General features: G+C 51.4%; 6 protein-coding genes across 6 annotated transcripts; 4 read left to right on the forward strand and 2 right to left on the reverse strand.

Annotated features, from left to right (window-relative positions):
* Positions 1-813: 813 nt before the first annotated feature.
* On the forward strand, positions 814-3,423 carry CPAR01_01929 (uncharacterized protein; the record flags this gene model as incomplete). Its single annotated transcript, XM_060486217.1, has 2 exons — positions 814-1,464; positions 1,534-3,423. The coding sequence occupies 2 exons, from the start codon at positions 814-816 to the stop codon at positions 3,421-3,423; spliced, it is 2,541 nt and encodes an 846-aa protein (XP_060353545.1).
* Positions 3,424-5,539: 2,116 nt separating this feature from the next.
* Positions 5,540-6,317, forward strand: CPAR01_01930 (necrosis inducing protein; the record flags this gene model as incomplete). Its single annotated transcript, XM_060486218.1, has 2 exons — positions 5,540-5,769; positions 5,831-6,317. 2 exons carry the CDS (start codon positions 5,540-5,542, stop codon positions 6,315-6,317), a joined length of 717 nt encoding a protein of 238 aa, XP_060353546.1.
* A 365-nt stretch (positions 6,318-6,682) lies between these two features.
* Positions 6,683-6,979, forward strand: CPAR01_01931 (uncharacterized protein; the record flags this gene model as incomplete). Its single annotated transcript, XM_060486219.1, has 1 exon — positions 6,683-6,979. A coding segment is annotated over one exon (297 nt), but the record flags the coding sequence as incomplete, so codon positions are not given.
* An 848-nt stretch (positions 6,980-7,827) lies between these two features.
* On the reverse strand, positions 7,828-9,538 carry CPAR01_01932 (uncharacterized protein; the record flags this gene model as incomplete). The annotated part of the gene is made up of 2 exons (XM_060486220.1): positions 7,828-9,093; positions 9,146-9,538. 2 exons carry the CDS (start codon positions 9,536-9,538, stop codon positions 7,828-7,830), a joined length of 1,659 nt encoding a protein of 552 aa, XP_060353548.1.
* Positions 9,539-10,103: 565 nt separating this feature from the next.
* CPAR01_01933 (uncharacterized protein) lies at positions 10,104-11,024 on the forward strand (the record flags this gene model as incomplete). The annotated part of the gene is made up of 1 exon (XM_060486221.1): positions 10,104-11,024. The coding sequence occupies one exon, from the start codon at positions 10,104-10,106 to the stop codon at positions 11,022-11,024; it is 921 nt and encodes a 306-aa protein (XP_060353549.1).
* A 2,432-nt stretch (positions 11,025-13,456) lies between these two features.
* On the reverse strand, positions 13,457-15,246 carry CPAR01_01934 (uncharacterized protein; the record flags this gene model as incomplete). Its single annotated transcript, XM_060486222.1, has 2 exons — positions 13,457-14,803; positions 14,860-15,246. The coding sequence occupies 2 exons, from the start codon at positions 15,244-15,246 to the stop codon at positions 13,457-13,459; spliced, it is 1,734 nt and encodes a 577-aa protein (XP_060353550.1).
* Between the last annotated feature and the right edge of the window lie 94 nt (positions 15,247-15,340).

The following is a 15,340-nucleotide window of genomic DNA, read 5'->3' on the forward strand; positions in this document are numbered from 1 at the left end:
ATCGATCGTCGAGTACAGATTGACTTTGCTGAGCCTAGCCAAGCCGCGTTTTCGTCGCGTCTTTTGCTGCGTCAAGGTCGTGTCTTGCTGCTGTCTGTCGTGGTGAACGAACTTGTAAAATGAGGGCCAGCAGGCAGAGAGAAAGAGAGGGACGGTCGGGGGAATTCTCGTGATCGTGGATCGCCGTGAACATCTGCGTGAATGATGGAAGATGAAGGCCTTGTTCATTTTAGGTAAAGATGGTGGGAACAACGCGTCTTGCGTCGGCTCATCCCCATGTTCGGTCGGCTTGTGGGTTGCAGCTGAGGTGGGTGCTAGTGAACAAAATTTTTATCTGATCTTAATCCCTGTCGTGTGAGTCAAGAATGGGGACCTTTGAGAGGGGAAGGGCCGATCTAATCTTATCAGATGCCCCATATCTGACTGCCATAAAAGTGGAAAGCATCACTCGGAGGGGCTCGGTTCTAGCACCTCGGTGCTCGGAATTGTCGGCCTTATGTAAGCTATCCTGCCAAGGCTTAACATCTTCCCATACAATTTCCATGCAAAAACTGTTAAGACACTGACGACGCTCGCTCGGCGGTAGCGTTCGCTGACTGACAGGGGGAAGTTTCTTCCCTTGGATTTCGAGCACATCTTGACAGCGAGCGGCGGGTAGAATGTGCCCACTCCGGACCGGAGGCTAATCCATTTGTAACTCGGTACTGATTGATATAACCGTGGCCGTGGCCTGTGTCTCACGCGCGGTACATTTTCCCTTCGTTTTTGATCATTTTCGCCTCCCGCGCTACAAGATTGAGCCGCATCAACACCATGAATTCAGCCAACGATACAATGTCTCCCTCAGTGGATGACGGTGGGAGTCTGTCTCCCGCTAACTCACGCGAAGACGATGAGAACTCACAGCACCCCCGCAAGCGCCAACGAGTGCGTCTAAGCTGTCTGGAGTGTCGCCGGAGGAAGCTGTCTTGTGACAGAGGCTACCCGTGCCAGCGGTGCCTGAAGAGCGGCACGCCGGATCGCTGCACGTATGAGACCAAGTCGGGTGCTGTGTTGAACGCCAGCTCTGGCGTTCCGCCTGCCTTTGCCCAGCTCGACTCACGGAGGAATGGCGAGCTGGCTGTTCCCGGCAAGGAAGCCGATGTTTCTCTTATCCGCGAGGCGGCCAAGGATCACGACCGCATTCGCCGTCTCGAGCTCGAGGTCGCTCAGCTCAAGACTCAGCTCACACGACAGGCCATGTCCTCATTCGATGGAAGCACAATTGCCGGCACCAACTCGCCACTCACTCAAAAGGATGAGACCAATGAAGCACCAGCCGACCCTTGCGCAAACAACTCAGAGCTTCAGTCATGCTGGCATCAGTATGGTGATGGAGACAAGTCAGAGCTCCGCTTTTTCAGGGGCAAGGAATTCCGAACGCGGTATTTTGGTCCTCACAACGCCACAATGGCTTTCATCGAGGTAGGTCTCTCTCGCTCATATACGCCCTTTTTCATCCTAATGAAGAATTCTCATCTAACTGCATTACAGTTGACTGGTCTGTGCCCCTTCATGAAGGAGACAGCAGATGAGTGGCTCAAGCCCGTGAAGGCTCATGACCGGAAAGACCGCAAGAAGCGCAAGGATGACAGGGACAAGTTCTACCTTCAGCCTGACGCCCAGCTTGAGGCTCTTCTGCCACCAAAGGAGCACTGCGATGCTTTGCTCGAGGTCTATATTGACCAATTCGAGCAAATGCACCGCATCATTCACATTCCCACCTTCCGCAGAGAGTACTCAGAGTTCTGGGAGAACCCAACCGAATCCCGCTACGCAGCACTTACCGCTCTCGTCCTTTCCATCTGCGCAGTAGCAAACTGCATCCACACCCACGAATCTTTGAGGTTCACTGGAATGATTTCCAACGCCCAGAATGCCGCTGAAAAGTGGATCAAGGCCGTTGAAAATTGGCAAGATCACCAGAGTGTGAAGCACCGAAAGCTCATCCACTACCAGATTGCTTGCCTCCTGTATCTCGCCAAGCGGGTCAACACCGTGAAGAAGAAGCGCTTCTGGACGAACTCCGGCGCTCTTATCCAGGACGGCATCTCCGTCGGACTGCACCGGGAACCCGGCATCATGGGGGCCAGCAAGATTTCAGTCTACAACCAGGAGATGAGACGGAGGATCTGGGCGACGGTGCAAGAGTTTGACATGCAAGCCTCTTTCGATCACGGACTACCCACGCTTGTGAGCCAGTTACACTACGATGTGCAGCCACCAAGAAATTTGGACGATGAGGACTTTGACGAAGACACGACGCAGCTCCCGCCTTCCAAGCACGGCAAGGAGTACACTTTCTCCTCCTACCAGAATCTGGCCCGCCAGAGTCTGCCGCTGCGCATGGAGTTGAGCCGCCTCCTTTGCGGCCCGCCAGGAGACCTGGACTATGACCAAGTCATCCGTTACACCAACGACATCACGCACGAAATCGACTCCCTTCCCTCCTGGGAGCACAACAGCAACAACACACACGGCGGCAAGAGACCTCTTCTCGCCTACACTCTGCTCCACATCCAACTCCGCCAGTACATCGTTCCCCTCCACCAACCTTTCCTGAAGCTTCGCAAATCCAACGCCAAGTACCAGTACTCCGAGATCATCTACTACAACGCCGCCCGAGACATTGTCCTGCTCCACGACAAGCTCTACGAGCAGGGTATTCGCAGCCTCAACTTCCTCCGCGAGGACGCGCTGACCACGGCCGTCAATCTCTGCAGCGTTACCATGCTGCAGCCGCGTGGCTCGACAAACATGATCATGATCAACTCGCAACACACCGTCAAACTCCTCGAGAAGTGCCTCCACATGAAGGAAGACAGGATCCTCCGCTGTGGCAACAACGAGCCCTGGGGTTACTCCATCATGTGCTCGGCACTCGGCCTTCTCGAAGCCCACCTGGGTACAAAGACCACCGAACAAGCCAAAGCATCGTCTGCGGAACGTTTCGTCAACCTGCACTACAAGCTGCTGGCGAATCAGGAACCTCCGGTATCGAGCCAGCCATCAGAGCTGTCCAAGATTCCCGGGTTGGAAGTTCCCGAGAGACCAAAAGTAAGCAACCGCGCCCGTCCGTTGTCGTTTTCGTCGTTCAGAACCGAACAGTGGCTAACTCGTCCTCCTCAGTCGGTGACGCCCTTCTCCTTCCAGGGCTACCCGTCGTCGCAGAACGCGATGGACGGGCTCCTGCCTCAACCCCTGCCGTGGATGCCACCATCCATTGATCCGCAGGTGAGTCTCCACGACTTCTCCCCAGCACTCCCAGCACTCGTCGCTGACAGTGTGTTGGCAAAGGCGCAGTCATACAATCCCGACTTTAATCTTGAAGCACTGGGATTGAACTTGAACGAGTTGTGGGGAGAATCGTGGGACTTTAGTTGATGCATGCGATGTTTGTGATGTCTTTCTTGATGTGTTTCATGGTTACTCAAAAGAAAAGCGAACTTGGGCTGGTTGTTTGATTCGGGTTACAAAGCCCCAAAGGGCGAATTGCTCTTGACTTGTATTATGGAGGGCGATTATTTATCACGTACAGTTGTTACGATGTTCGGAAAGCTTTGTGATACCCATCTCAATTCCTCTCTCTATCTCTGTTTCTCGTTAGATCTAGATGTGTAATATACTATACATACAGTCATGTCGGTCTTGACTCACAATCTGAACACGAGGTCTTTCAAAGTGTCCCTGGTGAGCTGTTGTCCTTCTCCTTTCGTCTTGGCTCGAGATATCTTCAGCCTCAAGATGGTCCATCCGGGTTAGCAGACGCTTTTTGTTACGGCATTCTCGCCTCACCACGCTTCGTCGCCCTCATCAAAACCCATCGGAAGGCCCCCGAGAACCCGCCGTTTCGGTAGGACCCGAAGACCATGACTCGAGTAGATTAGAATATTGGGCAACACGACGCCTGGACCACATCTAGTAAGTCACCGGACCGGACCAACTCATCTCCTCAGCAAAAGAACCTACAGTCCCCCTCATATCCCCGATAGCTTCCAGTCGCCTTCAATTGCCATGTGGAACTTGAAGCTTGTCTGAGGCTTAAAAGAGAAGAAATATCCCAATCGACCCGCCATCGACCAATGCGGCTCCACCTATACGATCTGTAGACATATATCCCTCGCTGCCACGAGTCGTTCGTGACTCGTTCGACGACCTTAATCGGGCACGGTGGGTTTCCCCAGCGTCTATCGAAACCGTTGTAAAACGGTCAATCATTCAGCGTGGCCCTACCATTCGACCAGATGCAACCCGGTTTCCCTTTGTTGTTACCAGTTGAGATCATACGCAGAGTGTGGCGAAATCTTTCCCCGCAAGACGCATAACGTTACCCGCGTGTTGCGGCTGAGGCAAGCAGGCTGGGTTTAAGCGACTTTCATGCCATTCGTCAATTGTTGTCATTGAACGATATGCGAAGTCATCGATATAGTCATCAATAAATCTTCCACTCTTCTCGATCCATCCCACTCGGCCGAGCCAAGAAATGAGTTTCTCTCCAGCGGTAGAAACGTGGACTCATTCTACTCCACAGCTATTCAACTCAGTATCATTATCGGCGTGGATTTCCCGTCACCGCCAAAGCGTTTGTCCCCGAGGAAACCCAAGAAGCATTGATGGCACTTGACGTCTCGAGCGGGGGTGGAAAGTGACTGAGAGGGGATTATCGAGGTTACATGGTCTCCCACTGGCGGCGGACAAGATGCCAGATCCAGGAACCGTGACAGGGATCAGCTCGGCACCTTCAAGTATGGCCTGCAACGCTCCATGACCACCCCTACCTATTCCTTCAGTTTCTCTCCAACCACCTTCTCCTTTGTGGCCCCCAACGGGCAGCTGGCCGCAGTGGTTCCCTTAACTCCACGATACCGACCGTTTTTCCCTTTCAAGGGTCCTGCTATATAGAACGGTAGAACATGAAGCTGGTGAAGGGGGCTTCGGGCTGCTAGCACCGGCACGCGGCATTTGTCCCTTGTCCTTACAGACCTCACATGGCCCAATTGCGTCGCAATGCCATGCCACGGGCGGGGTCAAGAGGTCGTAGACAAGCTCAGATGCTCGAATGATTAACCATCTAACATTCAGAGGGGGGCGCCGTAGCCTCGGAGATGATGAGCTTTGTGGGATATTGGTTCGTGTCGCCCTGGTTGCTGTGGCCCCTTGCTGACACCCTCTCTCTGGCCCGCGTGGATGAATGGCATGTCGTGAGAGGACCGAGAAGACGACGAGAGTCGGGGGAGGAGCTATAAGATGCAAGACGACGCTGATCGGACGCAGGAACAAGGCCTGGTCTATCACAACATCCAAGTTTGCTAGTCTTCTTTCCCTCCGCCGAGTCAGATTCCCCACGTCACAGCCGTCATCTGCAGTCGTGACAGTTTCAGACATCGGATACACATATTTAGAGACGATCTCCTGGTTCATCTGAGAGACTACTTATCTACCTCTTCATCTCACACCTCCTTCGCCACCTCTTCATATCCAAGCATACCTTCGGTTCACGATGGCGCCTTCTCTCCTCCGTCTCGGTGCATGGCTCGCTGCCGCTGCCGGCACAGTCACCGCCGCTCCTCTCGAACGCCGTGCCGTCATTGCTCACGATGCCGTCGTTGGCTTCCCCGAGACCGTTCCTTCAGGCACCGTCGGTAGCTTGTATCTCAAGTACAAGCCTTACTTGAAGGTCGTCAATGGCTGCGTGCCCTTCCCTGCCGTGAACGCTGCTGGTGACACTGGGTATGTTCACCTCACTTAACCAAGCACCTCACTCAGTCCATCTCTAACCCGTTATCCACAGCGGCGGCCTTGCCACCTCCGGCTCCTCAAACGGGGGATGCTCCTCCAGCACCGGCCAGGTCTACGCCCGTGGCGCCTCCTACAACGGCGCCTACGCCATCATGTACTCCTACTACATGCCCAAGGACTCACCCTCCTCCGGCCTGGGCCACCGCCACGACTGGGAGAACGCCGTCGTCTGGCTGTCCGCCGCCTCCACCTCGGCCACCGTCCTCGGCGTCGCCGTCTCCGCGCACGGCGAGTACGACACCAAGACCTCGGGCATCGACTACACCGGCACCAGCCCCCGTATCGGCTACCAGAGCGTCTGGCCCGTCAACCACCAGATGATCTTCACCAGCGACGTCGGCGGCCAGCAGCCCCTCATCGCGTGGGAGTCTCTCACTGATGCCGCGCGCACCGCGCTCACCAACACCGACTTTGGCAGCGCCAACGTGCCCATGAAGGATGCCAACTTCAACACCAACCTCGGCAAGGCTGTCTTGTAAGAGGGTTTCTCAGTGCGAGGATTTTGCGCATTGGTGAAAAGCTCTGGGAGATGGTGGCTGGGATGATTACTACTTAATTGTGAGGCAGGCTATTTGGCCGGCCTCGTGGATGACTTCATGCATATACTTTAGTCTTACTGAGGAGCGAGGGCCCTTGAAGCTCTCTGACGACGGCTCCGTAATACATAAACCTTTTACCCACTGTTCTGCCCTCGAAATCATGCGTAACACTGATGGGGAACGTCTGCGATAACACAGCAGTTCCTCAAAGATACGCAAGTCTCGGCTGGCGGCGACGTCCACAACAGATACTGGAGATCGTCGTTGCTCAAGCTGCTCGCTGAAAGAGGCAGCTAAAGAAATCTAAATCCAGCTCGTTTCATGATTCTGCCATTGCCAAGTTGAAGGTTGTCGGTTCGGACATTGAACGGGCAATCCCGCCAACCAGCAAAAGCATAATTGACAAGCCATCGACCCCAAGGCCCAGGATGGACGCTGCTGACCGTGCATGCGACCGAGGCTTGGAATTTTTGGAGTCGCTTGGAGGTCGTGCCAGGGCAGTTTTCTTGCCGCCTGCCGAAGACGGTAATCGAGCTCCGATGCAAGCAACTCAAATCGCTGGAGCCCAAACCGCACATCACAATCAACGGGCAGCGGGATAAGCGCTTGTAATACTAAATCGAAATCGAGATGGAATGCCGATCACCCGCTGTCACAAGTTGTTCGGGCTGAAATCTGGCTCTGAGAACGCCGCTTGAATGGAAATGCCATGCACAAACACATGGTGGCTGGTTCGCAAGAGCTTTGACAACTCGTCGTGTTACTGGCGAACTTGTGAAGTAGACGGATATGTCGGCAGCATCGTTATCAATTCAATCTACAAGTAGACAGCACACTCCAAGCGTCTCCGTTTGTTGAAGAATTCCCGTTCGTCGTCGTCGACGTCGAGTTGTTGCGCCCACGTGGTGGTTTAGGTTGTGGCCGAACTGGGGTGTTCAATGGCTCAGGTGGAGCAGAACCCCGCAGACGGGCAGTCCCCTGATTCCGAAGCCGCAGGCGATTCTGCTATGGCCCTCCATATGCGGCATTTTTTCCGCAAATCTTCAACAACCAGTATCTGGCCCTCTGGCGCAACGGTAGCGCGTTCGACTCCAGTTCGACATTCGTCGAGATGCCATCGAAAGGTTATCCGTTCAAATCGGGTGGGGGTCATTTATTTTGCCCTTTGAACACCTATTGTGTTCACTTTTTGGTCTTTTGGGTTGTTGGAGTTGAAAAATAGGTTGTTGTGGCTATTCTGAGTCTGTGAGAGACTGCGCAACTGAACATTGACAGGTGTGGGCGATTTTGGCTTTTGCTCTGTTGGGCACGGGCCAAGAAACCTCAATGTCATTGGGTTACCCCTCTTCCCCATAGTCTCGAAGCTTTCTAAGCTCCGAGGACAAGCGTTGCTCCAAGCGAAGAGCATTCCTCAAGGCAACTGGTACTGGACCTGACGACCATAAATCAATTACATATATGCGGTATGCTCGTCCTCTATCGGCCTCACAACTCGTTCATACACTTCTTGCCTGAAATCCTGATCAGTCAAGTCCAGGTGTTCTCTGATGAACTCTTCCTCAATACAGCATCTGACCGCGTTGGCGTAAGTTGTACCTCCAAGCTCGTGGCATAATACTCGATGCGCCGTCAGTCTATCGCATAGCAGCCGTGACACGCCGAGCATTGCCTTTTCGTCGGTATTTCGCATCGACTCCATGGTCTTCCCGCACCCAAGTTCTGCGAGGAGGATACCGAGCGAAACTAAAGCTGGGTTCCGACAACCGAATAAGGGGGCCGCTTGTTTCCCTAATCTTCCGTCTAGACTTGGTAGGGTGGCCATGACAAAGGTGTCGCTATAGCGAAGTATAGAGTCCTTCTTCAAGAATAAGACATCTTGACTTGTAATCATATCCGGTAGCCAGTGCGTCTGATGTAGTTGTAGGAAGCCGACAGAAACAGAGGCAGCCAATTTCCTCTTTGCCACGTATTGCCCGTGTAAACCGGAATACTTGCTCGGGTCCTCGAGAACCTCCCGCAGAGCTACAGCACTCCAAGCATCACGACCGGGCAGGCATTTGCCAGGGTAGACACGATATTCTCTGGGCTTTTCCGAAGTCTTGTCTGTGATTTCTCCATAAGAGCCGGTCCCGCCTTGGATATGTCGCTTGTGTATTTCTTCGCAAAGGTTGACTATCGGGTTTGGAGCAGCGATAGTGACCTTCGAATCAGAGTCCGGGGCGGCCTGAAGGACGTCATTACCCACTGGTTTGTTGGTGTCGACTGAGCGTCTGGGCTTTTTGAGTTGATGGTAGCGAATGACGATCTCTTCCCACATAGATCCTTGATGAAAGCCGCCAGCCTGGTCAGCAATGCCGAAGTTCATGGACATATAAACATCAATATTCTGCAGAATCTCCTCGTCACTCCGGCGAGCTACTCTCCCTAGCGTTTGCGGCATAACTTGCATGTATACCTCATGCGAGCAATTGCCTGGAAAACTGGATAATAGCGCTTGGTGAAGGCTTTCTGCTAGTTCGTGAACTAACTGCATTGTCCTGCCTCGCGCTCGTGATTCTCTCTTAGGGGCCATTTCGATACTTCGATCAATCAGCGACTCAATATCGGTGATATTGTTCTTTATGATCGTCATTAATCCCGTGTACGTGGACTTCCCGATAGCGAACATGATGCGTTTCAGTGCTGTAGCCAAAGGTGCGCCGTTCGATGATGGATGCTGAAACAGGATGAGCACGTAAATACTCTTGGGATGCAAGAATTGTCCTTACCTCTTCATTTAGCGGCAGATCGATTAACTTTGCTATATCTTCGATAGCCAACTTGATTTCTCCAACTTTCTCTAGCAAGATCTGATAGGGTCTCAAGTTCCAGAGCCTAGCTTCGATCATCTTACGAACGGCATCCTCATGCCACGCGGGGCCAAATGGGTCATTGACCATGTCATCGACCTTGGAGTCCGGAACGATGCCAGTGAGAAGCTTCTCACTCACATCTTGAAGCCTGATCCTTTCGTTCTCTAGGTCGGTTATTAGGCTTTTGAGTTCTCTGTCATACCTCCGCCAAATCCGTATCGCTGAGGCGCCGTGTCGATAATGTTCCAGGGCGGATATGAGCAGCGGTATGGTACCAAGGACCACGCCCACCACCTCGATACCGGACATCGTTCAATGCTGGCCAGAAACCTTCAAAGGTCACCATAGCCTAATTGCTCATGTTCAGTCGTTAAGATTCATATCCGGAAGATGTCAGCACATCAGGCGACTCCTCTCCGTTATTTGCACATTGAGGGGAGATAAGCGCCCAACTATCATAGGCCAGCCCGACGCGGCGTTTTCTCATCGGTGCGGGGAAACTCCAGATAATCAATCGCAGGAGACCTTCAAGATAGACTCGAATCGTCTCGTCGCGTTTCTCACCACATACATGGACCACAACAACAGCGCCCATGTCCTTCATACGTGCCTTACTTTCATCGCCTCATCTAGCGTCATTCTACACGTCGGTAAATACATCTTCGAGGTACAAGGTTGTTCATTGGTTTTTGAAACAGATACATATCAATGCCGTTCGGTTCCCATTCAGAAACTGATTCGACGAATCTTAGCCAGCCTCTTTATCGCCGTCCTCGGCCGGGACGTATTTCATACTCACAAAACTGAACCCGCACCATAGGATTCCAAAGACATGACAACATCGCTTCTTCTCACACCAGGCTGACGTCTCAACATGGCGCCATTCCTTAGAGATGTCGCCTTTGAAGTTATTATCTCTTTCGAAGAGCTAATCAGAATATGGCGACCGTACAACGGAGGACCTTCTGTCGCATCCCAATTTTCGAGTCTAAAAAGCGATCTATTACGGTTGAAGACGTGGCATGCCGACTTCACCACTCGCGATGTCACTGAGTTGGACGGAGGATATCTTGACCACCATCTGCGCACCGCACCGCATATTCAACGCCAACTCCTCAAATTACTGAACGGCCTTAAAGAGTCAATAGGCGATGCAGAAAAGATCCTTACTGGACAGATAGTCCCATGGGATAAGCTGAGCTACCAAGAAAACACCTCGGAAGATTTCATGACGGAACCACAAACGGAACTCCAACAGATAGCGACGGGAATCCGTGGACTGATCGACTGCTTGTTAAGACTCCGTGTCGCGACCGGAGACCCCGCTCCTCACAACCGTATCATGTCTGCCAAACTGAGACGAGACTCAGAAGATTATAGCTTTTATGTCAATTTCTTTCAAGAGACATGGGATAAAATCGAAGAGTTTTTAGCCGACCGCCTGGGCAAGTCAGTGTTCCAAAGACGAGAAACACTGAGACAAAGAGCATATGATCGAACGTCAACAAATTCAAGTCTACCTCTCAACGAACAACTCTCAGGCGCTAGTAGCAAACATCAGATAGCCGCCGAATCAACCCCTCTGGCAATATCAAAGCTATTGATCGACGATTCCAAGCGGATAAGAAATCCAGACGAGGAATCCACGTTGTCCGAAGGAGCTCGCGATATCTTACGGGGCATTGAGGCCCAGGTGGAGAGTGTGCTTCACAAGTCGACATCAGATGAATTCCAGTGCCCATATTGCAATATGACGCTGATGCTCAGTCACAGTGACCAAGATAAGTGGATGTAAGTAAGATAGCATAGCAATTCAATGCTGCCATTCATGCACTTCAGATTTAGACTAACTCAAAAAATTAAAGGCATCACGTATTGAGTGATCTACAAACATATGTTTGCGTTTCCAGGGATTGCATAATTCCTATCCAGCAGTACTCAGAAGAGACTCGTTGGATGCAGCACATGCTCGCCAACCACTTGAGAACATATCAATGCCCACTAGGCTGCAATGAGACCTACCCAAATGCGATCGCGTCAGCTGCCCACATAAGTCAACGGCATCCTGACATGATACCCCCGAGTCAACTAGATACCTTGATCAGCCTCAGTTCTAGTCCGATGAAGGAGGAAACAAACACGTCTTGTCCCTTCTGCTCTCAAACCATGGGCTCTATTGCTCAGTATCAATCTCACGTGGGCAAACACCAAAGGGAAGCGGCTATGTTTGCTTTCCTAAGTGAGCCTCTATTGAGAACACAAGTTGACATACAACGAAGAAAACAGGCAGAGTACAAGAAGGCAAGAGAACAAATGATGATAAGGAAAATGGTGCGCAAAGTTGCAGAGGCCTCTAGAATAAATGCCGCTCGGAATTTGAGAGAACGCGAAGAGCGTGAAGCGGAGAGAGAAATGTGTGGGGAGCGGCGGAATGATGAAGCCCAGAAAGATTATGAGGAGCGCATGGGAAGGCGATGGAAAATGCTATGGCAAGGCCGTAGCTTAGAATCTATCTCTTCAGGCCCAGTTTCAATCCTTAACGCGAGCGAGGGCCAGGAGGTCAGCAGGGAAAAGGTAGAGAAAGGTGGTCAAGCGTCTTCTCATCGCTTATCGATCTGGTCCCCCCAATTCGAGAATATATCTTCGGAGGAAGGTGATAACCAGCAAAGCTGGTGGCTGAAGAGAGACAGCAGCTTTAATCGCGCTGCTTCACGGATGAGTAAGGATGGAAGATCTTGACGAGGTGTCTTGGTACTGAGGTGCAATGGAGTCGTCTCTATGCCATCACGGCGGTTGCTTCCTATTTTCATTTTTAGGAGACGACTAGATCGAAATTGGTGTGGTAGGGACTTTGCAAAGAGATGGATCTTCTGGCAAACGTTCCATACTGATCGAAAGCGAGGGCCAAGAGGGCGGTGTGGAGGAGAGGCACGCGAACAACGATGAGGTGCCTTCTCGTCGAATCAGTATGATCCAGCCCAGTCCAAGAAGAATGCGATATAATCACCTGGATCAAGACAATAAAAATATGTCCAATGTTAGATGTCATTTGGGAAGAACCTTGTTGCAACTGAAACCGAACAGTATCGCTGTGCTCCTTTGTTCGTCATCCGGGACAACAGCATATAAATACGCCTATCCAACAGCTCGCTGATGAATTGAAAAGAAAAAAGAACAAGTCAGAAACAGCCTTACCATGGAGTTCCCGTATCGTCCCTCCGAGCCGAAAGCAGACAGTTTAGCGAGTCTCGTATCGAAAGCAGAAGCTCTTTTCTCTGGCCTGTCGCAGACTTACAAAGTTGGACCCCTTAACGTCTTCTTGCATGGTATTTCTTACACTGGATTCAAACTTAGGGATGAGCATGCTAGATTCAAAGTCTGGGTTGAGGAACATGGAGCGCGCAACACCGACAGATTTTCTCTCGAACACCGGATCAACGTCGGATGTAGATCGTCCTCCGCAAGTGTTTTGATAAATCAACTTGATTCCTTGCTTAGAGAACTTGTCAAGTTCCTTGAGCAGGTAGTCATGGCGTGGGCATGGGGTGCGTTTATTCGTCGCAACTGCCGTAGTGTTTGACTCAATCGCGGACAATGTATCTGACATCTCCATAGCAATTTCAGGGCCATTGGAGGATATTAACGACGTTATCAACTGCCTTACGAGACTCGAGTTCATATTATACCGCCAAGCGCCATGGAAGATACCCATTTTCCAGCTCGTTAGTACGGAATTAGCATGGGAGACTCGATGGTAGATTATTTAACAAGGTCGTGGCATGGTTTCTGGATATCAATTCGCACGTTTCACCCCTGATGCCGGCTTGAAGAACTCTCGGAGCGCTGTTCGGAGGAGAGTGGTCACCAGCGGGGCCAGCGAATCGGGGAGTCTGACGAGATCACTGTTCGGATAAGGCACGAATGCTCGCGATGATTCTATCCACAGGACGGACAGGCTCTGGAGTCACAAGATATTAATGAGTCGCATCAATATTGTGTAGCAATACAAACATAAAATTGACCTGACGATGATCGACTTCCGGCTATGGTGATGACATGCCATAGCAAGTCTTCCACCTCAACAATTCAGTCAGACGCCCCGAGGACTTCGAGTTGAGTGCCTCGTGCGTATCGCGCTAAGGCTACTCTTCTCATTATACTAGAATAGGGTCCCGGCGAAATCTTGCACGGCACTGACTTCCTTCTCGCCGGAGCACAGTTCTTACATCACAGGGTGAACTCCTCCAAGTCAGCTTCCAACGGTGCGACTACACGCTCATATACAGCTTTTCGAAAATTCTCATCGTTAAAGTCCTGCGTGGACCGGAAATAGTTTCCTCCAACACACCTGAAGACGGCAGACTTATAACGTCCGCTACCTAAGGCATCTAAGGGCGTCTCTTCCAGCAATCTCTCTACCACATCAGCATCTGAGGGTTCGTCCGGACGCCGCAGTTTGCCGATAGTAGTACCAAGCTCGAGCTCTAGCAATAGGATTCCAAGTGAGAGAAGCGGGGAGCTGCTGAGTCCGCGGGCATCAATGTTCATGGAACGATCTTTCGGAAATTTTCCGGGAAGTTCTTTCTTGATGAAGGCCTGTTTAAGGTTGGGATAAGGCCGTGAGCCATCCGTGATGAAGTATACATCTTGGCTTGTCAGGATATTTGGTAGCCAGGGAGTTTGATGAAGTTGGAGGAAACTCGAAGATATCATCTTGGCTAGATGGATCTTGGCCATGAAGGGCATTTTGGTCTTGGGAGGATTCTCCAGGATCTGCTTCAGAGATATGACGGACCTGCTGTTTGGAGTTTCTGTGGTTTTCTTGGGGTAAATGGTGAAGTTCCAAGACTTTCCTGCGATTTGGTGAGATATCGTGCCCGATATGCCATTCTCGTGACTTCTGCGCAACTCTTCACACATATTGACTTGTCTGGGGAGGTTGATTGCCCCGGCAGTGAGCTTCAGAGTTGACATCGTGCTTGTCAACGCTGCCGTGGTGCTCGGCTGTTTGATATAGGTTGTGGTGACAGTGGTCTTCCGCGACGAAGCAAAACTTACAGCCTTGCGCTGAGGTTGAGAAGGCGACTGGGTTGCTGGCGTTGGCTCCAAGAGGGAGGCGACTTGTGGTGCGGAAGCTCTGACAGTTACTTCTTCCAAGATGATTTGTTGACCAGGTCTCTCGGGAATCACCTCGCTCGTATTGGTGTAATATGTCATGGCGAGTTGGAATCCTAGCTTTTCGATGATCTCAGCATCGTCCAGCTCGTGGGTGGCATCCTCGGAATCAGGCGCTATGTCCATATGGACTTGATGCCTGCAATCAATTTTGCAGGGCATGCTATCTCGTAACGCATAGTAGATGTTTCCTGATGTCTGACGTATCAGACCGACCAGCCTTCCCTTGTATCGTTTTTGCCGTTGAGGTTCCGCGTCCATGTCGTCTTTCATCATAGAGTCTAGAATCGAGAGGTTCTTTTGAAGACTTTCAAGTGCATCTTTGTATACCGATTTCTGGAGAACAAAGCTTGCGCGTTTGAATTCTGCCTTAATCTTGGACTCCTCTGTCCACTTGACCTATCTTGAAGTTAGCGAATTACGGAGGTGGACTATAAATAAGAGCATGTACTCACTTTCCATTGAGCATCTAGGTCAAGTTTATCCTTGATAAAGTTGATAGCTTTCCGGAACTCTTCCATGACAAGCTGAAATTTGCCATATGAGCTCTCAAGTCGCGCCTTGATCTTTCTCTGCACTACTTCGTCCTTCCAGAGCGGACCGAATGGGTCGCTGGTCATGCTGTCGAAGTCCGTGCCTGGATCCAGACTAGAGAGATATTTCCCGCAGATCCTCTCCAGCCTGTAATACTCCGAATTCAGGTTCAAAATAAGGCAACTCACTTCAACTTCGTAATGGCGCCAGACCTGAACCGACGCAACAACTCTCCTGTAGTCGTCAAAAGCCTTCGTGATGAGGGGAATGGCGCCCAGAACGAGACCGGCTATCTCGAAGCCAGACATGGTCAATTGAACAGTATCTGAGAGTGCTGTCGCTGGGGCTGATTTCGGAACTTGCTGAGAATGAAATGAGAGGAAGGTTGGAGGGAAACAGAAA

Source organism: Colletotrichum paranaense, assembly GCF_030867605.1.
Source record: "Colletotrichum paranaense strain IMI 384185 chromosome Unknown Scaffold_2.1, whole genome shotgun sequence".
NCBI lineage: Eukaryota > Fungi > Ascomycota > Sordariomycetes > Glomerellales > Glomerellaceae > Colletotrichum > Colletotrichum paranaense.